The 25,796-nt window shown below is 41.0% G+C and overlaps 1 protein-coding gene across 5 annotated transcripts; it reads right to left on the bottom strand.

Moving 5' to 3' along the window:
* Positions 1 to 211: 211 nt before the first annotated feature.
* LOC306642760 (SLAM family member 7-like) lies at positions 212 to 25,796 on the bottom strand. 5 transcript variants are annotated; one of them, XM_079108500.1, is made up of 7 exons: positions 25,708 to 25,796; positions 16,716 to 17,039; positions 15,182 to 15,454; positions 14,854 to 14,973; positions 13,865 to 13,968; positions 12,882 to 12,944; positions 212 to 3,157 (listed from the first exon to the last, which is right to left on the bottom strand). In XM_079108500.1, the coding sequence occupies exons 1-7, from the start codon at positions 25,760 to 25,762 to the stop codon at positions 3,107 to 3,109; spliced, it is 990 nt and encodes a 329-aa protein (XP_078964626.1). In that variant the 5' UTR covers positions 25,763 to 25,796; the 3' UTR covers positions 212 to 3,106. The 5 variants fall into 5 exon arrangements, with proteins under 5 accessions (XP_078964626.1, XP_078964627.1, XP_078964628.1 ...); XM_079108501.1 differs by lacking the exon at positions 212 to 3,157 and adding an exon at positions 3,430 to 7,236; XM_079108502.1 differs by lacking the exon at positions 212 to 3,157 and adding an exon at positions 3,430 to 7,232.

Genomic DNA, 25,796 nt, shown 5'->3' with positions numbered 1-25,796 from the left:
TATCTGTCATCATGGTATTCCACACAGTATCGCTACTGACCAATGTACTCAGCACAAGTGTGCAGCAGTGGACCTGTGCTCATGGAATTCATTTCTCATATTCTGATCCTTACCATCTGGAAGCAATTGGTTTGGTGGAACAGTATAATGACCTTTTGAGGACTCCTAGTAACATGGCAATATTTAGTTTATTTCTGCTGCTATAGAAAAATAACTTAGGCCAAGTTAATTTTTTTTTTTTTTTTGGTACTGGGGATTGAACTCAGGGGCACTCAACCACTAAGCCACATCCCCAGTCCTATTTTGTATTTTATTAGAGACAGGGTCTCACTGAGTTGCTTATCACCTCACCATTGCTAAGGCTGGCTTTGAACTCGTGATCCTCCTGCCTCAGTGTCCTGAGCTGCTGGGATAACAGGCAGATGCTATCACCCCTAGCCCAAGTAATTTTTTGAACAACAGAAATTTGTTGGGAAATCTAAGCTCAATGTGTCAGCAGGTTTGGTGTGTGGTGAAGGCAGCACCCTCATGTCCGAATCACCTCCCCAAAGCCTCACTTCCTTAGACCATCATCCTGGGATTAGGATTTCAACATATGAATTGGAGGGACACAGACATTAAAATTATAGCAAATACCTTGTAAGGTTAGGACAATGCTTTCCAGAAGATTGTATATACTTTGAATCAGTATTCAATATATGGTGCTATTTCTTCCATAATCTGAATTTGTGCGTCTTGGAACAAAGATGGAAATGGGCGTGGCATCACTAACCAGCAAAACTTTACTTCTTGTTATTACAACTTTATGCTTTACTGATCTAGAAATCTTTGCTATAGTTTGGATATGATTTGTCCTCCAAAGGTTCATGTGCTGTAAACTCATTTTTCAATGTAGTGGTATTGAGGGGTGGTGGGACCTTTAAGAGGTGGGACCTAGAGGTGATTAGGTCATTGGAGGTACCACCCTAAGAAGGGATTAATCCTTAGGGGAGTTGGTTAGGTCTCCCAGGATAGAATTGGTTACTATGAGAGTGGGTTGTTATAAAGCAGGTTTGACTTTCTTGAAATACTCTTTTCTTCCTATCTAGCTATTAGGCCTCTCTTACACAAGGACCACCATGTACGGTATCTGCCACGAAACCCTCACCAGAAGCTAATGCTGGTACCATGCTCTTGGAATTCTAGAACTGTGAAACCTTTATTCTTTACAAAGAAACCAGTCTCAGGTATTTTGTTATAGCAACACAATACAGACTAATATAGCCTTAGTTCCAGAAAGAAGAATGCTTCCACCAGGAAACATAACAATAATTCTATTGACCTGGAAGTCTGTCACCTGGGCACTTTGGACTCCTCATGCCTCTATATCAACAGGAGGAAGAAAGGAAATTATGATATGGGTTGGGGTAGTCAACTTTGACAATTAGGTAGAAATTAGATTGTTAATCTACTATGGAAGTAAGGAAAAGTGAGTCTGGAATATAAGAAATACTTTAGGGACATCGATTAGTATTATCATGCTGTGATTAATGTGAAGGAGAACTACAATCCAATTCAGGTGGGACTACTAATGGCCCAAAGTCTTTCATAGTAAAGGTTTGGGTCCCTCACCAAATAAAGAACCACAACCAGTTGAGATGCTTGATGAAGGCAAAGTAAGTAAATGATTGGTAGTAGAAGAAGGTAGCTATAAGTTCTAGTTATGACCACATTACTTTAATTGCCATGAATGTTTCCTCCTAATTTTGTTTCCTGCTTACTTTTGTGTGTATATACGGGTAGTGTACACCTAATCCAAAGTCCAAAGTGAGCAATGCTCCAAAATTTGACTTTAAAATGCCATGACACTCAAAAATTTCAGATTTTGGATTTTCAAATTAGGGATGCTAAACTGGTGAAATCTATGAAAATATTTTTTTAAAAATCAAAAATCTGATCCCAAACATTTTGAGTAAGAGATATTCAACCTGTTTAAATATACTGAACAAACGCTTTTCTTTTCTTTCCTCTATTTCCTTATCATTTAATATGAAAATATACTAACTTTGTATCAATATTTAAGTACTGTTTATTTTATATAGTATTTAGGTTGCAGAATATCAGAAGAACAAACATGACTCAAGGACTTTACTTCCTCTTCTAGGAAAGTAATTAGTGTGTTTTCAGTAGCATGCAAGATTGTTGTATCACATGAGGTTGAATTATGACTTAATTCTCTTCTTTATTGATTCAGAGGTATGAGAAGTCCTAAGCGTCCAGGTGTCAGACTTAATTTCCAGTTCAATGGAATCATGGTTATTTTTCTTTGTGGAAGCTTTCTTTCTTCTGGAACTAACACTGTGTTAGTTTTTATTGTGTTACTATAACAAAACACCTGATACCTGTTACTTTGTTTTTAGGTGGAGATTAAGAAAATAGATATGAGTGCTAAGTCAACAAGGCATGAACTTGTGAGGGTGAATATTGCCTGTCAACTTGACCAGGTGAACCTATGGTCGGACAAGAGTAAAACATTATTTCTAGTTGTGCCCGTGAGAGTATTTTAGGAGATATTAGCATTCAAAGGGTGAACAAAGAAGCCCTTTCCAGTGAGGAAGAGTATCACAAAATCTGTTGAAGACCTGAATAGAACAAAAAGGCAGAATAAGGGTGAATTTGATCACCCTTCTTGAACTGGAACATCCGTCTTCTTCTGTCCTCTGACATCAGAGTTCCTGGTTCTAAGGCTTTGTGAGTTAGACCAGAAGTTATGACTTTTGTCCCCAATTCTCGGCATTCAGATTTGGACTGTAGAATTATACCACTGGCTTTCCTGGTATCCAGTTTACAGGTGGCAGAGACTTCTTGGTCTTCTTCGTGTATAAAGCCAATTTTAATAATAAATCTCTTATACATATTTCTCTCTATATCGTATAGATGATGTTTCTCAGGAGAACCCTGCATAATATAGTCCCCTATGCATCTTGAACACACCTTCTGTTTTTTTTTTTTTTTTTTTTTTTGTGGTGCTGGGGATTGAACCCAGGGCTTTGTGCTTGCAAGGCAGGCACTCTACCAACTGAGCTGTATCTCCAGCTCGCCACAGCTTTCTTTTCTTACGCATCTCTCATCTTTCAGTGTCTGATGATACCCACATCTGCCACTTGATTTTGAGTGCCTAGAAGTATGGGGGCACATATGGTAGGTCCATAATAAAAAAATGACTTTTCTAATTAGTAAAGACTAATAGTGAGGCAAGATTGGAGGAAGGATGGAAATGAGGAAAATGAGGGTTGGGGAGGGGATCAGGGGAAGGAAAGATAATAGAATGAGACAAACATCATTTCGCTATGTACGTATATGATTATGCAAACAGTGTGATTCTAACTCATGTACAACCAGAGAAATGAAAGTTGGTAGCCCATTTGTGTACAATGAATCAAAATTTACTTTAAAATAATCAATTTAATATTAATTAATGCTGTCCACTGAAGTAATATGTATGAGCCCAAAACGATAGTAACAACAACAACAACAGTTCCACTAAAACCCAACAAGATGAAAGGCTATGTGGGTCTCAGCATCTTCATCTGTAAAAGGTTATGTTTGTTATGAGGATTAAATAAATTGATACATGTATATATAAATACACATATACATATATGAAGCGTTTAGGATAATGCTTGACATATAGTCAATACTGTATTAAATATTATCAATTTTATGACATCAATTCTTGTATCTTACTGCCCATCTTCTTAATGGATAGCAATAAACAGGATGCTCAGAATTATAGCCACATGGAACTCAAAGCATCTTTAAAATTTGTTCACAAATATGTGACCTGAGGAGGTTTTCGGTAATTCTTTCCTTCTTCTGCAGATTTGATAAAGGAAAAGGGTTGTACTATATCCTGGACTGCAGTCTCTGGCTCTCCCCACCAGCTTCTTGTTCATGGGGTCTTGCCTCTTTATGTGTCTGATTATCTCTGATTGTGTGATAGACATTGGTTATGAAAGACTGAAGAAAAAACTTGAAGCCTAATAATTTTGTTTTCTTCTAGAGATTATCTTTGATTCTGACAGGTTCATGGACACTAGCAATCTTGGTTCTTTTTCGTCCAGTATCCAAGTTGAAGATTTTCTTGGTTACACAGAAGTTCGCAATGACTGGTGTGGTTCTTGTTTATGTTTTCTCCTACATTAAGTCTTTTGGAGCCCCAGGTCAAAGAGACAGGTGTGTTTGCTAATCATGGTGGTTCTGGACTCCAAAGTTTGTCTCTCTAGTCCCAAGAAGCTCTTATAAACAAAGGATAGCCTTCTGGTTTCTTCTCTCAGATCAGCAAACATCCCTGAAGAGTACTGGATACAGCAGTCTCCATAGATATCTCACAAATCCATCCTTCCTTCTTCATTTTCATCCTATTGTCTCTGTCCAATGTACTATTACCTCTCTCAAGGACCACTGTGATAGCCTTCTGAGAAGTTTGCCTGTATCCAAACTTGAGCCCATAAATTTCTTCTAAGACAGTAATTAGTGAAATTTTAAAAACACAACTGTTTGGTCCAGTCACACTGATTTTTGTTTGTTTCAGGTCCTTTCACCACCACAGGGCCTTTGCACTGGCTCTTCCCTCTGACTAAAAAGGGGTTTTCACCCTCTCCACTTCTTTTTCTTCTTTTTAATAATTCTTATTTATCTTTAGAGCTCAGTTCAATTTTTATAGCTTTGGAGATTCCTTGACCCTCCCTCAACCCTAAGAAAATCCTCCACTGTAGGGTATCCTAGCACCACACATTTTTCTTTCTTAGCAATCATTTCTGCTGCCATGTTATTTGAAAGATAATTTGAATATTGCCCTCTCTCATTAGAAAGTAAGCATCCTGAGGGCAGGACACTCATTTTTGCACACTGTTGTATTTCCTTTGTTAAGGATAGTGCCTGGAATTCATTGGTGCTTAATAAGTACTGCTGAACAAATAAATGAATGAATGTATGCATAAATGCATGAATGAGTGAGCACCTTCCTGATATGATATAGTTAACTTCTCTCACCTTTTTTCCCCTGATCAGGTTTCTGTGTTTGAGAATCTATTGTTTTCATTTCACAAGTCCTCAGCCACACCTCAGGAGATGGTGTGACTTCTCACCCTAGCAGGCTAGTGGTTTTCTTTGCCTGCTGGTTGAGCTTAGGAGGGGAAGACTTTATCTGCAGTCAGCATTGGGAAAAGATATTAACGGAGTTTCCAGATTCCAGATCCATTGGTTTCCCTGGACCCCTATTTAGCCACTGGCTTAAAAGGGTGGTAGGATCATAATTAGGAGGATCAGTTCTAATTATCTGCCATCTGAGTTGGCTCCCAGGAGAAAGAGCCAGGAAGGATGCATTCTAAAGCCTAGCAGTCCCCCTCCCCCTCCTGCCTCATACACTAAGGCTCCCCATAGCCTCCAGCTACCCTCGTGGAGGCAGACTAATCTTTTCCTCTGATCATCATTGGGGGGTCTTCCTCCCTTCTGCCCACTATTCTCACTCAGGGGACACTTTCCATCCTCCTACCCACGCCTTTAACGGAAGGGATGACTTTCCCCTTAACCTCTCTTGGTGAAGCACCTCTTTTTTTTCTGTTTAAAACTTCTTCTCTATTACATAATACACACTTTCTTATTAAAAAGCATTTGGAAAATGAACACAAATAGAAAAAATTCCAAGTCACCTACACTTTCATTCTCCTCAACCAGAATTAATATTTTGATGTATTCCCTTCTAAGTTTTTCCAGGCTTCTGTGTCTTTTGGATATATTTGCAATCATACAGCACATTGAACTTTACACTCTACTTTCACTTGCCATGTCACACTTTCTAGCTTGATAACCTGTAATTCTTCATGTTTGTGTTTACTTAATCTTTACCTGTGGTCTGACTCTAATTTGTTTCCAGAATTTTACAAATGCAAATAGCAACACAGTGCATATTTTTGTATGTGAATTTTATAATGCCTTTTCCCCCTGTAATTGGATATGTATTTGTATTGTTATAGTGCCTTTTTAAAAAAGAACAAAGACAATAAAGAATACTATTCACTGAGGTCTATGACAATAGGGTTTTGTAGTAAGGAAGAGAAATAGACCTTAATTCTCCTCTGACTATACTTTTAAAAAAATTTAAATTTGTTCTAATTAATTATACATGACAGTAGAATGCATTTATGCATTTTGATAAATCATACATAAATGGAGTATACTTTCTCATTTTTCTGATTTTGAGACAGGATAATTCTTAATCCAATTTTTGTCTATTAAACCACCATTGTATTTAAATTCTTTCAACACGCTAAGGGAAGCTAATTCCCACTTTTCCTCTTCCTCTTGCTCCTCTTTGCTATAAACCAGACATCTTTCTTTCAAGGACTGATTCTCTATTTTAGTGCTTCCATTTCTTATCCTAAATTGCTTTAGGAAGTTGTGACCATTTTTTATGTACTATTCCCTTTCTTAATTATCATGTACCATGTATGAATTTCCTTCTATGTGCCAAGCACTCACACTTGTTTCATATAATCCCCATGTTGAAAGGCTCCTCAGTGTTCACCCATGAGAAGGCAGAGGCTCACAGAGCCCAAGTTCTTGGCCAGAGTCACTGTGCTGATGAGGGAATCTGAAGCCAGGCTCACTTCCAAAGCTATTTTCTTTCCTCCATTCTGTGTTGACAGGAGGCACTCATCTCTCTTAAGCTTTGAAGCCCTGGCTGCCTGCCTCCTCTGCAGAGGTAGGGTGGTGGAATGGCACTCCTTTTTGTTTTCTAGTCTTTGTATTACACTGATGTCTGAAACTTTAGGCAAGTCCCTCCATTTCTCTTGGTCTCTATTTCACCTTCTGTTATTTCACATGAGCACCTCAGATGAGCTCAATTCATGGGAGTCTTATGAAGGCCTGTGGAACAATTTGCATGAAAGAAACTATCCCTTCGCAAAGGACTGTGAGGCCGGAGTAGGGTTGAGGTGGGGAGAGTGAGGAGCTCCTAGGAGACTAATCTGCTGTTGGGAGGTTTGGGCAGGTGCAAAAATTCTGGTAAGATCTGAATGATACTTTTTTTTCTGTTAGAGTCAGGCAATTACCTGACCTCTAGTCTGGTGAGGCCTCACTCAGAGAGGTTATATGATGTCAGTTCAAGGACACTGAAAATTAGTTTGTGGGCTTTTCCTTTTTGGTCAGTTAGACCATTGGGGAATTCACATTCTTGCCTGAAGATCCACCTGGCTTTGGGATGAAGAGGAGAAATGATGTAGCTTAGCAAACAGAATACAAGAATTTTGATGAAAGACAGAATCAGTATTGCTGAATTTCTGATTCTTTTTTGACTCCAGATTGACATGACATGGTTCTTTCTTTCTTTAACATTTTGATATTTTGGCCATGGAGGATTTTTTTTGTACTGTTTTTGATGTTCAAAGATTGCAGTAAAATATTATTTATCTTGATTGCCAAATGTTTTACTATGCACTCTCCCCCTCCCCCCTAAACTTAATGCTCATTCCAGGCCCTGAGGATGTGGTACAGTATCATAGCTAAGGTGGCATCAGTGTGGGTCACACAACTACTCTGTGTGTTCTGGCTTCCACTTAGGTGCTACAATAAAAATAGTTCTTCTTTCCAAGTGTTGCTTTGTCCCCTACCCCTCACTACTTTTGTAAGAATTTGAAAAACACCTCTTCCTCAAAGTATGATGATTTTATTAAAAGGACCTCTCCTCCTCCATCCTCCTATAAATTTGTAGAAATAAATACAGTATTTATTATGCTGTGATTTGGGCAGGACACAGCTGCCCAGCTCTGGGTGGGTCCAGCCCAGCCCCTCTTGGTGGTGATGGGGTTAGTTCCCACACCTACATTTATTTTTTACTTTCATCTCCTCTCACATCATCTTCAGGTCATTCTCTTATTCTCCTCCCTTTTATTTTCTCTTGCAAGTTTATTTTCTCTTAACTCGGCCATCTTATAGGCAAATGTTTTTTCCTCCTAGATATTCTTTCTTTTCACAAATTTAAACGCACATTTTGTCTACCTTATTTCATACCCCCTGCGTGGGACTCTGTTCTCTTCCTGGCATCTTCATTCAAGATATGTATGAGGAACACATCAAATGTAGTCCTACTGTTCACACTCCCCATGACTCTTCCACTTCACTAAAAATGAGGTGAGTCCTATAGGGGTAGAAATCATGTCTCACTTATTTGCCAGAGTGGCCTAGCAGAGTTTCTCAATAAATATTTTTTGAACAAATTAAACAATATAAAAATTTTCCAAGTAATCAATCCACCAGGCCCTTCCTCCCTAGGTCACTTATACTAGATCCAAAATGTGCTTGTAGGGTTTCTGCATTGAGACGGGCTCCTGTACAGGTCTTAAGGAGGCCTAGGCTTTCCACTTGCAGTATAGGAGTGCAAATTGAGCCAGACATACGTTGGGGTGACAGTAGAAGGTTTGAGAGTAGGGGTGGGTCCTGGTTTTTGGCCATGCACAATTCTCTGTGGATGGACCAGTCTGCCTGAATTTTCTGTTCTTATGAGCTTTGACTTTCAAGTTTTGTATATCCAGAATTTGATACATAGGAATTTGTGTCAAGTCTGCTGTAACTATCTGTAAAAGTAGTTCATGAGAGGTCAGGTTCATGAAAGCAGAGAACATGTCTGCCCAATTAAGTTCAACAGTGCCACATACATAGTGGATGATCTATTCATTCATTTTTGGCAGCTACACTTGCTTTTGCTGGACATCTGTCTGACCTGGCCTTCTTGCTTTCCTGGCAACCAGACTCTTGGTATATTCTGTCCTCCAAAGACTGGTCTGGAATGAGACTCCAAGCCCTGTCCTGGGGCCCATCAATAATGTGACAAAGGCTGATATTAATATACATTTACATGTCAGTAGAGATACTTAGCCTTTTCTTGAGATTGAGAAATTCAGTCACATTTCACATGGGAAGGGATATAGGTTCTGGATTAAGGAGAGTTCTCAGCAGTAGGTAGAACTATGAACTCTTTTTTTTTGTTTGTTTGTTTTTTTTAATTCATTTTTATTGTAAACAAATGGGATACATCTTGTTTCTCTGTTTGTACAGAACAATGATGGTGAACAAATGCTCCTATAAGACACACACAGTGACTGGGATGGGATATGAAAGTCTCTGAGCTCCTTGACAATAAGATCTGAGAAAGTGCTAATACCATTCTGCAGTGTCACCTAAATTCATAATTGAAACTAGCTAAGTTTCTGTTATACGTTAGTAAAAATTGAGGTAGGATTTTTATGATCTCAATTATTAGGCTCCCTAAATTCTGTCTTTGGGTCCAAACATAACATCAACTGCGTGGTAGGGTGTCAAGGTGTTGAGGCGGCCAGACCACCTGCCAAGTCCGTTTGACAACAGTCTGTCTGCAGCACCCTCCAGGTACCACATGCAGACCACATGGCATCACAATTCCAAATTCTAGGTGTGAAAGGGGAGCCTGGGAGAAGGCTAAGAAATGCTCTTGAAGAGCCCCTGGTCTGGCCCATTACTTCCTCCATCTCTTTTCATCCCAGAAGGCTGACATCACTGGTTTCAATTTGCAGGTGGAAAAACAGGCTTAGAAAATGAAGAAAGGGCCCTAGTTCAAGGAACCAGCATCCCATCCATTCTACAAGACCCAAGGTCTAGAACTTCCTTTACTGTTGCAAGGAGAAAGACTTCAGTGTCCACACCTTTACAGATGTTCTGCCAGCAGCAGGTGGAACCAGAACAGCTCTCACAGCAGTGCAACTGGAGCACAATTTATGTTTGGTTACACAACAGCTGTGTTCTCAATTTTAAAAAGATGGCACTGTTGCGGTCTTTAAAGAGACAATTAGCTTTGAATACCCTGGGACCTTCTTAGTCTAGGTTCATATTGATATTAGATCCTTATTTTTTCAGACAAGCCAGATAGACCTCCAAAGTTCCTCAAGGACTGTGTGTGAAAGAGGGCCAGAGAGAGAGGCACCATGGGAGGGAGGGAGGAAAGAGAATGAGGGCATACACTGAGATAAGTGACACTTGTCTCCGAGTTTCTGAATAGCATTTTGTCATAATCTACATCTACATGTGGAATCTGGAGAAAGAGGGAACACTGAGAATTATGTCCACCATTTAAGGAATCTAAGATCCGAGATGTGATCATCCCAACATCTCACAACTAGCCAGGAACTATTTCACTCATAGTATTGTTTCCAATTTTTAAAAAACTGGAAAGCTATTATATTGGCACAGACTCAGTTGGGTTCTCCACAGGGACAGGATCCTTGTCTCTCTGCTGGGTGTTTAGACCTACAAATTTTTGAACAAAGGAAGAAATGTAAATATCTAGCCAACATCACCTAAGTACCAAAAAAATGTCTAAACGGTGTCTGCAGGAGCAGAGAACCAGGCAGGCAAATGGAAAGAAGCCCCAACATGATTGGCAGGGCTCTGTATTCCCTCAGTGCCCTCTATTCCCTTGTCCACTCCTGCTTCTGAATTTGTTCTCAGATGCAAGTGAGTTAGGTCCAGGGCAAGTGTGCTTGTTGGAGAACACAGAGGCTGGACAGAAGGGCAACCCCTGGCGGGCTGCACCACTTGGCAGGGGAAGTCCTTTTTATTTTGAATCACCCTTCCAAGGGGCTTGGATAGAGGAACCAACATCCCTGGCAATTGCCACTTTCCACGACATGCCAGGCTGCACAGAAACAGCTTGCAAGGTGGAAAGAGTAGTGATTGTCAGGTTTATGGGTTTCCTAAGCATTTATCTTCTTAGAGAAGGAGTCAATTTGAAAAGCAATTTTCTAAAGAGACTTTATCAAGAGAGTCGGTGAAGGGTGCTCCACAGTGATCGCAGGGGAAATGCAACTGGCTGTGACTACTGCACCTGCCACGCAGAATGAGGACAGCAGAGCAGCCTGCCCGCCAGCCAGCAGGGAGGGAAGCATGTAGCTAGGACAGCCCCTAACCCTTCCATGCACCCCAAGAGAACTGTTCACGCAGCTCCTTTACAGAATAGCTAAATCTACATGCTAACTCTGAATTTTAAGTGAATTTAGTAATGAATGTTAAAACCTGGAATGAATGCTAGAAGCAGTAAGGGAAAGTATGAAAAGAGCATCCTCAGCCTCATGACAGCTGGTGACCATGACAGCACTGCTGAGCCACAGTGTTTTCTTGTGTGGGTCAGTGTCCACCTGACTCTGTCCCATCAGGAAGAGGAAACCTCTCAATGACCACTCACTGGGTGTTCTTACGTGACTTCCGTACTGCAGACATTTTAGGCTCTTGAGAAAGAGTGGTGATGAGCTGTCATGGTGGTACACACCTGTGATCCCAGTTCTCAGGGGGCTGAGGCAGGAAGGTCACAAGTTCAAGGTCTGCTTGAACAATTTACCAAGACCCCGTCTCAAAATATATAAACAGGTGCTCAGTTGTAGAGCACCTCTGAGTTCAATCCCCAGTGCACAAATCCTCACAGTCTCCACAGTTCCAGGATTGCTCAAAGTTCAAATCCAAGTCTTCTCTGAGGCTCAAGGCAGTCTCGTACCATGAGTTCCGTTTCAGAGGTCTTAGTCCATAGAAGGCCAATTCCATTCCTCAGGACTCAAGGTCAGGCTGAACATCATAGTAGGAGAGAATGGTGGAGGAAAGCAGCTCACATCATGGTGATCAAAAAGCAGGGGGGGGGGAGAGAGAGAGAGAGAGAGAGAGAGAGAGAGAGAGAGAGAGAGAGAGAGAGAGAGAGAGAGAGTTCACTCTTCAGATACAAAATATTTACCCCATAGTCATGCCCCAATTCCTCGAACTATGAACTCTTAAACTCAAAGGTATGAGCTTAGGAATGGTTTCTCCTGGAAGAAGTCAACGTTCCTGATATTTCTGGACAAGTGGATGAATTTCTTTTGATTCCTCTGGGGTGAAGTTTGAGGGAGTATGCGGCTGTCTAAATGACATTCTCATAGGTGAATAGCCTGGGTGGGTCTGGCTTGGTGGTCAGTGAGCAGGGATTCTCCACCTATAGGCAGACATGAGGAAGCAGAATGCTAGAGGTGGGCAGGGATCTGGGTCTTCCACAGAAGACCCTGCATCCCAGATACTCACTATGTCCAATGTTACCCAACCCAACCCATACCTCTGCCACACTTGCTCCCACTGTTCAATCACTCTTACTTTAGAGAAACTGTTCTTTAAGATGAACCCATCTTTATCTTGCTGAATACTTAAAGAACTGAACTTTTCTTATAATAATTCATTAGAATCATGTCTAATGAATTAGACGTGCCACTAAGCAAACTTCCTTTGAGATCCCCATATTTTCAGTTGTTTGAGGAAGGGAAAGGAGTTAAGAAGGTACTATTGCTTTTCCCATACATCATCAGTGAAAGAATGAGCCTTAAATCTTACCACATTAGCTGAAGTAGGGGGAGGATAAAACATAACTAGATCAAGGGAAAGAAAAGGGAATTTTCCCTTCTATGGTTTGCTGGTGGCTCAGGAGTGGGCTGGAGTCCCTCCCCGCACAGATCATCTCTTTCCTCCCAGGCACAGATGAAGCCATGGTCTTACCCTCACCCATGGCCTTTCCCTCACCCATGACCTTAGTCAAAAACCTGATTATCATTCCCATCTAGAACCTCTTCCCTATTCAGTTTGTTCCTGATTACCCTCATCTGGACTCCTGAAACAGAATTTTTTTCTATTCCCCATATTCTTGTGTAACCCTAAGCAAATAGAATGGGGAACTACCAGGGGTACATTTTATTGCCAGCAAATATGAGATTCCTGAGGTTCAAGACTTTTTAATCTAAACATGAACCAGGAGAAGGGATGGGACAATTAAGATAAAACTTAGCTCTAAAGTTTCTTACCTTTTTTGGTATCTGTACAGTGGAATAAAGTGTACTTAGTGGATCTTCCTCTGCATTAATTTTCTATAAAAAACAAACAACAAACAAAAGAAATCATCACCTGCCCTGGGTCACACAGAAAAGACCAGAGATGGCACACACATAATCCTAGTAACTTGGGAGGCTAAGGCAGGAGGATCTCAAGCTTGAGGCCAGCCTTTCTCAAAATAAAATAAAAAGGGCCAGGAGTATGTCTCAGTGGTAGAGGCCTCTGGGTTCAATCCCCAGTACCACAAAAAATGAAAAAGAAAAGAAAAAGGGAAAGAAAGCAAGAAAAGATCAGAGAGAAACTCAATCTCGGGAGGGAGAAGCAGAGATGGGAGAAGATGAATAAAGGGTTCTGGGAAACAGATGGCTCCTGGGAAGTGCTCTAATTGATGATTGTTATTAAAATGACTACGAATAACTTTTTTAGGAAGTCACAGCATTGATTTAATTCATATTTTTATGCTCTTAGGTTTGTTTATTGCATTATTTGTTCTGTGCAGTTAAAATGAATTTCAAAAATTTATAAAATATGTAACTCTTGTTAGCTGTGAGTCAACCCTGGAGTCAACCCAGAGGAAAGAGGCAATTCTTGAGCAATGAGTCTTCTGACAATATAACTCAAACATCACGCCACAGTCACACTTTACTACCCACTGCCTTATGCAAGAGCAATCAGGCTTCTGGAGAGGTCACTGTGAACTGTGGAAAGGAAGGGACAATTCATATAATATTCACAGTGTGAATGTTACTGATGGGTCAGAATCAGGTGCTCCCAGAGTGAATTCACTTCTGCCCATAAAGACTTGGGGGAGATACAGGTGCATTGGGTTTTCAGGGCTATGTATCCTAATTCCTCCTCCCCATTCCCATATTAACCAAACCCATGGAAAAATCTTAAGTAAAGCAAGGCAAGTCTCAGATGGAGCAGGTCCCAGGAAAAAAAGGAAAGGACTCACATTAGCATAGCGAATTATTTCATACACTGTGTTTTCTCCAGAATGGGGGCAGACATTGGGAATTTCCCGATGAATGTCCATTCTTTTTTCACTGTCAGTGGGCTCTGAAACCAAGTTGAAAGTGAATTAAAACCTGCCTCTCTGATCACTCACCCTCCCTCTTGGCCCACCTCCCCAACCGGATGGCCCACTTAGGGTCACCAACCATCTCAGTTGCCCTATTACTCGGGATTTTGGGGACAGAGAACTTTCAGTGTTAAAACTAAGAAAATCCTAGACAAATCAGAATGAATTAGTCACCCTCATAACTTCACTTCCTGATCTCTGGACCAAGGTGGCTAAAGTGGAAAGCAGAGAAGGTCAGAAATACTCAGAGTGCTTCTAACAGGGAAGAGAAGTCTCAAAGTCTGTCAGGTCCCTTCCTGACACTCTACATAGACAGTATCAGTGGGAGCCCAAGAAGCTACATCAGCAGGGCTTAGGGGCCCAGAGCATGGGGTGTAGCATGGAGAGAGACAGCACAGCTTCTCCAGTAAGAATGTGTCTACACTGTAGTGGGAAGGAAAGAGAGATCTTGGAGTTGAACCAATGGAGAAGACTGGGACTAGTTTGGGGACTCTGACAAGGATGAAGCTAGAAGGACTGGTTGGAGGATATTGGTCTGTGGAAGCATCAGAGTTGAAGGCCCTCACCTCCCATGTCAGGGTGCAGAGTTAATAGTATAGAGCTGCATTAGTGACTCTCTCTGAAGGAAGGAAAGGAGTGAGACTTCATTCCAGGAGAGAAGGCAAGGACTCCAGCTCTTGCTCTCTCTGATCCAGAACCAAGAGTTTTGGCTGACTGTGTGCTTCCTGAAGGCAGAGACTATGACCTCTTCATCTCAGGATCCTTAGCACCAAGCCTTACACACAGCTCAATATATACTCAAGAAATAAATCAGGAAGATAATGGATGAATGAGAGTGAGGACAAAAATCATACATGCCCTACCTTTTCTTCTTTCTCTCCTCATAGTCAAAAAAAGCACCAGTACAAGGATGCAGAGCAGGAAGGGCACCAACAGAAGATACGGTAAGACCAGGGAGGAATATGAGTCACCATCATCAGCATCTTTAAAGAGAAAAGAGTAGAGGTTTGAATAGGAGAAAGAGAAACCTAGGAAATATGATCCAAAGTTTAGAGCAACTGTCACTCTTTTTCTAGCTTGATGGCTTCACACGGGCCTCCACTTTTCACACAGGGCCTGTTCTTTTGGGACAAGGAATTGAAGAAGTACAGTTACTTAGACCAGAGGTTCCTAAAAAGAAGGGACAATCACCTTTACAGAGCTTCCAGGCAAGGATGGGACTTGAGGAACTGTTGCTGATGGGGTTCCTGGCTGTGCAGATGAAGGTCAAGTCCCTTTCTCCCAATCTCCAGGATATGGGGAGGATGGAGCCATTATGAGACTTGTTGCCTCCTTGCCCCAGGGCCTTCCAACTGTATGTCACATCCTCTCCTCCCTGCTCCATGGAACATGTCAGATTAGTTATGCAGGTGCCATTCTTATTGTTCTGCAGACCCATGGTTACTTTGGGCTTTGACAGGTACTCTGTGAAGGAGAAAGAACAACCAGGGATGGAAATTATGCCTACAGCTCTTCTTTGTCTGAATTATCCTTGGATACCTTGAACCTCAGCCTCCCCAAGGAGTTCCAGAGTGGAGAGGAAACAGCAATTCAGAGCAGAACCTGGGAAAGGGAACTACTTAGTTTTTACTCCCAACTATATAGCAATAACAATGGTGACAATAACAATAATAAAAGAAATAATTATGCAACAATGATACAGCCATCACTTATTGTCCTGAGGCTTCCTTGAAGAGACTTCGACTTTTTTTTTTCCCCTCTAGGAGAGAACAGTATTAGAGTCGAAATACATTCCCCAAGGATGAGCAGTTGGTTCATTGGTGAGATCAAGTCTGTCATTCATCATTTTTCTCTCTCCACTTTCAGATTTGAGCTATTAAAGATTGCTGTTGAAATGTGCCCTTTTGTTCCCTCCCCCAGCTAGTTTGCCTGTAGAATATACATCTTCCATTCCCTTCAACCATGTCCCTATGGAGGACATGTAGATTGAGGTGCATGGTCTAGAGGCCCATTTCCTGGTTCTCCTGATACTGTAGCTGGGTGAGTGAGGCAACTAGTCTTCTTGAGTTGTTGAGTAATTATTTTGTAAATTCAACTTCCCTGGGTGGTGGGTTCCTAGGTCTGGAGCTATACCTGAATCAGAGTGGATATTTTTAATCTTTTCACCAATATTTTTTTTTTTTCAAAACAGGCTCTATGTTGTACAGTCTGACCTTTAACTTCTTGATTCAGGTAATCTTCCTGCCTCATCTTTGTGAATAGCTGAAACTGCAGGCATGTACCATCATACCCAGTCTTTATCTTCTTTTTGGTCCTTATGTCTTTTTCACAAATGCTTAGAATCTTTAGTTAGGGGGTGGGATTATTGCTTATATCCAATAATCTTCCTAAGGTAGGTATTGCTTTCTTCCCAGATATGGAAAACAAGATGCAAAGAAATTAAATAACCGGGCTAAGGCCATGCACCTAGTAAATAGAGAAGCAAGCATTTGACTTAGATCTGTGTGAGTGCCACTTCCCATGTTGCCCAAGTACTACACCATACAGTCTCTTACAGAATATCTGAGTAAGCAGGGGGTCAGCTACATCTACTTCACCCATGTAGGAGTTTCTTCTCCCATATTCTTGCGAAATATTTATCCAGCCTCTGCTGGAACATTTACTGTGTGAGGAGCACACCTTCTCACCAAGGCAGCTACCCACCACTAGGACTGACTCTGCTCACCATAGACATGCAGCCCATATTCCTGGGTGAAGGGTGACTGAGAGGATGAGCTGTGTATCTCTACCCGGTAGATTCCTGAGTCATTCTTCTTCAGTTTGAGGAGTTTCAAAGAATAGCTGTCATTTGGGAAGACCACCCTTTCCTTATTACGATTTTGGGTCACTATAATAGTGGCTTTTTTGTCTGGCACAGCTGGCTGCATGGTGACAAGAGTGGTTGCATTGAAGGTCCAGACAATACTGTCAACTTGCTTTACTGTAGATTCCACAGGAAAGGTCACAGATCCACCAAGGGCACCAACCTTCTTCATCAGGGTTCCAGAGGCTGCAGACACAGAAAATCAGAAAAGTCTGAGTTTCTGCCTTTGCCACCAATGACTCACCATCCCCTTTGGGTCATGAGAAGATTCTGAAAAACTCTCAGTTTAACCCAAGCAGTCCCTGGGAGGCCCTTCAGAACCTTAGTCACATGAAATAATTAGGATCAGAACTCTTTGTTTGCAAAGGGTGACTGCAGATGACCCCATTCTTTCCTAAAGACCTCTGGTTGTAAAGCCCAACTCCACCCTGGACAGGTTCCTGTGAGTAGTGGAGAGGTTGCTGTCCCTCCCTTAGAACTGCCACACAACTCCAGAGAGAGTTGAGTGCAAAGCCGTTAAAGGAAGCCTGCTGAATGTGGGCAATGGTTTGCAATCATGGATCAGGATGGTGAGAGCTGGAGCTATGTGTTCCTAGTGATAATAATAACTTATCCCAAACTATTAGGAATTATAGCTGGGGGTTACTGTCACAAGAAATTTTTGTTTCAATGCAGTCTTGGTTTACCCCAGAGAGCATGACTTTCAAAAGGTATCAATGATTATGTGACTCCAAGTGAGAAATAGTTAAGAAAGACTGCTGAGGGAACTTTCAGAGCAGCCAAGCAAGCATTTTCAGTGAGCAGATGTGGGAACTCAGTCATCTTCTACCTATTAAAACTTGAGGGAAAAACTTAGGATTGCTTGGGACAACGAGACTTTAGATTGGGCCCAATAACAATCTTACTTATTTTGTTTTTTATTTGTCGTTTTTAGGTATACATGACAATAAGGTGTATTTTAATATATTTTACAAATGTGGAGTGCAACCTATTCCATTTAGGATCCCATCCTTGTGTTTGAACATGACGTGGAATTACGCTAATTCCAGTGACTAGGGAGGCTGAGGCAGGAGGATCAGGAGTTCAAAGCCAGCCTTAGCAACAGAGAGGCCCTAAGCAACTCAGTGAGACCCTCTTTCTAAATAAAATACAATAAAGGGCTGGAGAAGTGGCTCAGTGGTTAAGTCCCTGGGTTCAATCTTCAGTATCAAAAAATAAACAAACAAACAAACAAACCCTACACTGTAGGATGCTGACAGCTGTATTATGATTGCCAGGGCAAGACTACATTCACTTTTACATTTGTTGACTCTTCCTCCATAAGGAATATTCCTAAATATTATTTATAGTTTTTGATTGTGTTGGTATGAAAATGAATACAGTCTTGGGTGTTTGGACTGTTCACTTTTTTCTGGTGGCAGGTGAGGTGGGGACCGATCTCTCAGGAGATCAAGTCCTTGTACTGTGGCTGGTGAGTGGCGTGGAGGTGCAACTGTGGGTGAGGTTGTTTCCCTATTCCAAGAAATAAGTGACTTTCCTGGACCTCGCCCAGTGCCTCTCAGGGAAGACCCACAGATAGTCTATGTCACCAATAACCTTTAAACCACAGAACGTAAAATACTCAAGGAAGAAATGGGGGCGATCTGGAAAAGTTCTCGCTGGTGGTAGAAGTTAGAGTTTGTAACTCATGTACTATATTCACTTAAATAAATGGATTAAATTTTTAACAAATAAACATAATCTAAACTGTATTCATTACATTTATTATTGTTATGTTCCTTTTCTTCTTATTTCAAAAGAAATTTAAACTATTGTGGGCCCTATCTATGCATTGTGTACCTAATCTGCCCCGAGAAACCAACCAAGCATCGAGGCTGTGTTGATTTCACTATTTACTCTCTTACTATAATATTTTCTACTACTCCTGCACTGATGATGTAAGGCATGACAAGAAAAAAAGACAAATTTCTTTGGGACTACTCAGTACTGACCTTTCCAAATATACAAAATCACTTCATTAGTGATTAATTTCCTATTAAAATTCAACTGTCCTGATAATAGTTCCCAAATAATAATAGTTGCCATGTAATAAAGGTTTACTCTGTGTTAAACATTTATTGTAAGATTATGCCTAATACTTGAAGCAATCCTGCAAATTAGGTGTTTTGGTCCTATTTATTCAGGGATAAGCAACTTCTAACCCAATCTGACCCACCACCTTTCTTTGTAAAAAAGTTTTACTGAAACGTAGACTTGTTTCTTTATTTACATAAGCTCTGTGACTGCTTTTACAATTTTAAGGTTGAATTGAGTAGTTGCAATAGAAATCCTACTGATGAAGATCATATTGTCTGCAAAGCTTATTTACTATCTTTTTTTAATAGAAAAAGTTTGTTAACATCTGACTTCAAAGAAATCTGAGATATAAATAAATAGACAAATTAAGTAACTTATCCAAGGGACAGAACTAGTGGGTGATGCTTTGAGGACTTAGCCCAATGTCACTTCAGTTCTGGGAACCTGGACTCAATCTGGACCTGTCACTCAATATGAAGGCACCGTGGCATTAGTATCAACTCTAGTTCTTTTCCATATTCCCCTTCCCCATACTCCTACAGAGTTCAGGTGTTGAGTCCAAAGTCCTTGGGCATCATTGAACCCCATTTCCTCTTCATGTTCTTTAGTGACTCTCCCTCATGCATAAGCTGCTCTGCCAGTGCCCAGGGTGAGGAAATCAGATGTTGAACTACTCCTTCGGTTCCAGGTCTGAGGTCTCTACCAACTTTTTGGTAGGTTTTTCTCCAAAAGTACTGTTTTTTCTTTCTGAATAAACATATTATAGGAGCAAATTCCTATTTTAAAAACTTTTTCCCCTGTAATTTATTAGTCAGCATATAATATGCTGTTTCCCTGAAGACTTATCAAATTATCCAGTTAAGTAATTTGATGGTTTAAAAAGCTCCTCTCCCTACTTCTCTAATATTAAGGCCAGGATGCTTTTAGACTGCCTTCTCTTTAATTATCTCAAGAGATATCAAAGAAGTTTTTATTTTGAATTTTTGATTAATTAATACATTCATTTTTTCACTTCTGCAATAGAGTTAGAGTAAATATTTTAAAGTCAAATAAATACTGGGTATCCCTTGTCTCCAAGGGAGTATAATTCCTGGATTTAGGCAATCTTTGAGCAATTTCATTTTCACATTAGGTTTTGGGAGAGTGTTAAGGGGTATATTAGTCCATGTTTTGTTGCAATAACAAAATACTTGAGACTGGGTATTTTATAAAGAAAATCTTTTTTTATAAACAAATCTCTATTTGTTTAGCTCATAGTTTTGGAGGCTGAAAGTCCAAGATTGCGTGGCATCATCTGTTAGGCCTCTGGTGAGAGATCTCTTGGATCACAACAAGACAGAGCAACAGAAAGAAAACCAATTTTGTGCAGAAGAGGCCAATGTGGAGTGGCTTTGCTTTATAACAACCTGTTCTTGAGAGAGTTGACTTTGAGACAGCAGCATTAATTCCTTCTGAAGGTGTCACTCTCATGATCTAACACCTTCCACTAGGCCCATGTCTTCAAGTTTCCACCACCTCTGCACAACCACATTGAACACCAGGCTTCTAGCACATGCACCTCTGGGGGACAAACCACATCCAAACCACTTAAGTGGCAAATGGGTTTTGTGTGTTAGTGTGCATGCATGCATTTAAGCCATGAGCAACTACTCATTTCAATCTTCCATACATGGTGCTATTTGCTCAGGGTTAATGCCACATGTGTGAATTTCATGTGAGTATTAAAAATGCCTTCAAATTAATTGTACCTTAGAAAGAAATTGGAGGATGACACAGGGCAAAGTGACAACACTAACCAGATGGAGTATATTGTCCTATCTTAAGTGTATTTTCAGGGTGGCAAGAAGACTAATGAAAAAGGAAAGTAACTTCCTGCCATTTCCTAAACATGGGTTCAGAGAATAAGGGGCAGGTTGGTGAGACCTAACACGTTTTATTTCTTGTTCTCAGTTGACTGGAAAAAGGGATCCAGAAACAAGAGACTTTTCTGTTCAGCTGTCCAAGGGCTTAACTGAAGCTCCCATTCTGTGCTGGCTTTGCCACCTCTGGTGTGTAGCTCCACAGTATTTTACCATACCTAAGCAGGTCACATTTGTCTCATTCAGTCATTTCTGCCTTTAACAAGAATTTATTTATTTCCACATTTATGTTAGGCATTTATTTAGCAGGCAAAGATATAACTGGGGAGCAAGGCAGTCATGATTCTGGCATTCGTGGAGTTGGGAGATAGTCATTAAATAAGTAACTACATGTGTGATGAAAAAAGCAGTAACAGGTACTATTAGGATGCATAGTAGAAGGGCTTAATGTGACTTGTGGGATCAGAAGACTCTCTAGAGAATGAGTAGCTCTACCAATACCTGCCTAAAAGCCCAGGAGGACTGGATCACTGTGAGACTCATCCATCTTCTCCAGATGGCTGCTTTCCTAGAGCTAGAGCAGTAAATGCTGTAACTTGCCTCCTCTGCATCCATTCTATCCCCTTCTCATTTTTGTATCAGCCAAATGGTTTGGTAGGATTGACAGCACTCAGCTGCAGTGATAGCCCTTCTTTGGCACAATAGGTACCACGTGACCTAAAGTGGTCATACTGTGAGAAAACCCAGGACTTTTTCTTTAAGGTCAGGATGATGCTATAATGCTGTGAAAAGATATGAAACCTGAGACTGCTACCCACTGCTACCAGCAGATACTCAGCCAGGCCTTCTCTGTCTCCTGTCAGTTTATTTCCTACTTCTTGCTACTTTTGTGTTCTATCTTCCTCTCTGTCCATCTAAAATAAATCTTATTCAAAACCATAAACTCCAGTTGAAAATCCTTCCCCAAAGAAGTCTCTAACACTTCTTTTTACACCCATGCTCTGAAAATTCACCACTTATGTTACTTCATTTTCAAAATTCTCCAGAAAGAAATGTACCCCTGGGTAGTAACTGGACATATCCTGTTGCTGTGAATTAGCCAATGACTGGTCTCAAGCATTAGGTCCCAGATGGAGTCCTGGGGCCCTTCCCAGAGACAGGAAATGACATCATGGGGTCCTTCTCAGAAAGTCATGGCATGATGAGGTCATAGGTGAGGGAGTCATGGAGTTTTTACCAGAAAGGGGCACAGGAATGGCCCCCATATGCAGCAGTATAAAAAAGGGTTCTAGTCTTACTGATAATCAGGAGACTTGGGTTCCATTCTGGTTCCTCCATAATCATAGTTCCAACGATGAACACTAGGTGCCACTCTATAGATTGTAATTAAGTTTAATGGCATTGTCTTTCTTTTTTATTTTTGGCATCAAGGATTAAACGCAGGGGTGCTTAACCACTGAGCAATCTTCCCAGGCCTTTTTATTTTTTTATTTTGAGACAGAGTCTTGCTAAGCTGCTTAGGGCCTCGCTAAGTTACAGAGTCTGGCTTTGAACTTGTGCCTCCGCCTCCCCAGCCTTTGGGATTACATGCATGTGCCACGCACCTGGCTGGCATTATCTTTCTTGATCCTCAGAACAACTCAACGAGAGAGAAGTTAAGCTGTACTTTATAGATTAGGACACTGGGATAAAGTGACTTTCTCAAGACCACAAAGAAGTGTTTACCACTTAACACTTTGAGTTTCAGTTTTTGGAACTCTCATAGGGGGAAAAATAATGCCTTAATTTACCAGAAATTTGAGGAAGTCAAAGTGTAAATATGGATCTGAAAGCACTTTGAGAAGTACAGAGCAGCCTGTCGACATGGTGAGAGGGGGATTTAAGAGGGAGGAGAATTGCTGAAATAGTCAGGCCTTGAGGCAGCTTCTCATTTTCTGGTCTTACTTCTGCAAGTATGGCTAAAAGTGAAAAAAGGAGATATCCCAAAATATCTGTGGATGGCTTCTGAGCAAAGTGAGCCAGAAGGCTAAGAAAGCAGGAAACATACCCCAGACAACCTGCCTTTGGAAGTGTAGTGAGCTTGGGCAGGGTACAATGGCTCAGATGTTTTTGGCATCAGGAGCATCAGTTACTTAACAGGAAGCTGTTACTTCCTTGCCACTTCCTTTCTGTGTCTTGTTCTCCAAAGGTTCAAGAGTTGAGTGGAGGGAAGGAGCCAGATTACAAGGAAGGCACCTCATCCTGCACCCAGAACAAGGCATGGTAATCTAGAAGGAAGACTTAAGGGGAAGGGAGTGTAGAGCCCATTCCCTGCTTACCAGCCCAGTATCCAAGCACCTCTCCAAGCACTTGGTGCCTCATGATGGAATGCCATGAAGGCACTGGCATGTTGTGGCTCCCTCCTTAAGGAAACCAAGAACCAGAATATCTCAGAGCTGGGAAGAATCGTAGGGACTACTTAGTCCAATTCCATTTTACAGATGAGGAGGCTGATGATCAGCGAGTTAGGGTGACGTGCCCCAATGGCACATGGAAGGCCAGGAACCAAGTCTCTGCAGATAAGATTTCTCAAACTGCTACCATTGGAGTCTGAGTAATGCAGTATGATTTCCAAAAGCTTAGGGGGAGGCGTAAGGGCTAGAGTGTAGGGATAGATGATGGTGGTGCGGAGGCTGTGGAACTTCCCCCCATCAGAGAGGTTTCAACTCTATTTATGTGTTTGCTTCTGTGTAAGGTTTTATGGCATAAGAGGAAATCACTGCTTAAAAAACAAAACAAAATGGGTTGGAATCTACTGATCTTTAGCCAACTTCTCCTTTCTTAATGGTCTCCAGGAGAGATCATGTGAAACATGGAGAAGAGAAACTTGCAAATCTCTCAATTTGCCACACACGTTCCCTGACTATCCAACCCTAATAGTCCCATCCAAGCTTCTCACCACTCTGCCCCCACTCATTTCCTACTACTTCATGCTTATTTCTTGTGATTCTTTGCAAGACTCCCTGCAATATCCCCTCACCTTTTTTTATGTTTTTCCATTTATTAATTGCCTTCTTAAAACCACTGAATCATTTAATCATCATAAAATTGAGGGGGATAGATTATTGTACTCATTTGTCAGATGAGAATACTAAGGCTGTAAGAGCTACTCCTTGGGCCCTCTGAGCTTGGCCACACTGATTTCCTGTTGGCATAGCCACATCGGTAAAGCAATGCTACCTGTTCTTCTTGGGTGTTTCCATTCCCTGACTTAGACTTGTGTACCTGGAGAGGAAAGAAATCCCACCTGGCTCTTTCTGTGGCAGAATAAGCTCAAAAACACATTTCCTGAGCACCTCTCTGGTACCAAGTTCAGTGCTAGGCAGTTTAATATGATGAAAAGAGCACTAGTCTTGGAAATTCAATCTCTGCTCTAACTCTTAATAGCTGTGTGATCTAGTCCATGAAACTTGACCTCTAAGAGTCCAAGTTTTCTTACATGTAAAACAGGTATAATAATATCTACCTTACAGACTTATGAGGAAGGTGTATGAAAAACACCTTGGATGTAGAAGAAGCTTAAGTAGTGATTTTTATTATGATTGCTTTGCATTTGAGATCTCATTTAAAAGGTTACGATAATTTTGCAAGTTAGATTTCATTATCTGTTATGCACAGGAGAAGAATAAGACTTATAAGATGAGTAACTTGCCTACAAAAATAGAGCTACTAAGTCAATCCTAGGATGTCATTGTTTAAGGTCAGCTTTCTTCCACTGACCTGCCCACTGGAGATTCTAGGATAATCTCTGACTCCTTTTGGTTATGGGTACATAGCACAAGATTGCCCACTGTCTCTGCAGCAGACAGAGGGGAGCTCCCAAGACAGATTTTCACACTCCCACCCTGTGCACAGTTCAGGTTTCAGGTGGACACCTGGGGTTTTTCAGAGACTTGACTTTCCTTCCCCCACCTCACATTCTTCAAGTTCCATTTCTGATCATCATTTCCGTTCAGGGAGTGATTTTTAAAGTAAACCTACTCCAGACCACCTGCTTAGGACTAGGTGCTTCCTAACAATGCAAAGTTCTGATGAATTTAAGGAAGTGTGAGAGTCTGTAAATGTGGTCCACTTAGTGAGGTCAGCTAGTAGGGAGGAAAGGATTGGAGGTGCTGTCTGTGAGATTTTAGGCAAGTTATTTCAGGCAGGCTTGGGTGCACATAATGAACTGCTATGCTAAGTGCTCAGAGGGAGAGGACTTAATATAGTGATACCCCATGAATCTGATGAAAAGAGAGAGATTTCTCACTCATGGGATTCCTAATGAGAACAATAAAGATAGTAAAATCTTCCAAGACTATCATCATACCTATGCATAAAAGTCCTTAGTTCTCCATGTCATTAGAGTGTCTACAGTAAGAGTTGATTTTCTAAAGAGATGAATTGGATTGCTTGGGTTAAGAGAGAAAAATTCAACTGGTTCTTCCATTGATGATACTGCTATGCATAAATCATTAAAATATATTTAAGTAAATATATTTATAAATAAATAAATAAATAAATAAATAAATATACACCTGTATAATTTTGCTTTTCAAGTTGCCCTCTAAAGGAGGAAGGGCTAGAAGATAAAGACCGAAGACCAGGGAAGCTTTGACATTTCTCTTCCAATTCATACAGAATCTGGATTAGAACACAGGCCTTCTGATACCCAGAGCCACATTTTTCAACCCTTCCTTTCCTAGCACAGTCAAAAGGTAGCTTGCCCCCAGGACCATTCTTTTTCCTTTCCCTCTAGTCTCTTCCAGAGACCAGATGTTGGTAAAAAAGCAATGCTACATGAGGAGGCAACACCTTCTAATTTGAGTCAGAGGTCCAGAGTGGACTCAGGAGCCTGGAGCTACATCTCAGGATAAGGAAAACAGTCAGAATGGACTCACCTGTGAACTGGCAGAGGAGGGAGATGAAGATGAGGCATGCTGGGGAACAAGCCATATCGTTCTCTGAATGTCAGTCACTAAAGTGAAAC

This window comes from Sciurus vulgaris (genome assembly GCF_902686455.1).
Source record: "Sciurus vulgaris genome assembly, chromosome: 1".
Taxonomy (NCBI): Eukaryota; Metazoa; Chordata; class Mammalia; order Rodentia; family Sciuridae; genus Sciurus; species Sciurus vulgaris.
Note: the sequence above shows the minus strand (reverse complement) of the source record. Positions and strands in the feature narration are given on the sequence as shown.

Coding starts and splice junctions, on each gene's coding strand:
- LOC306642760 (XM_079108499.1), bottom strand. CDS start 25,762: ATGGCTTGTTCCCCAGCATGCCTCATCTTCATCTCCCTCCTCTGCCAG. Junction 15,455..16,715: donor ATATGGGCTGCATGTCTATG/GTGAGCAGAGTC, acceptor TCTCCTTCACAG/AGTACCTGTCAAAGCCCAAA. Junction 12,029..12,881: donor CTGTACAGATACCAAAAAAG/GTAAGAAACTTT, acceptor GTCTGCCTATAG/GTGGAGAATCCCTGCTCACT.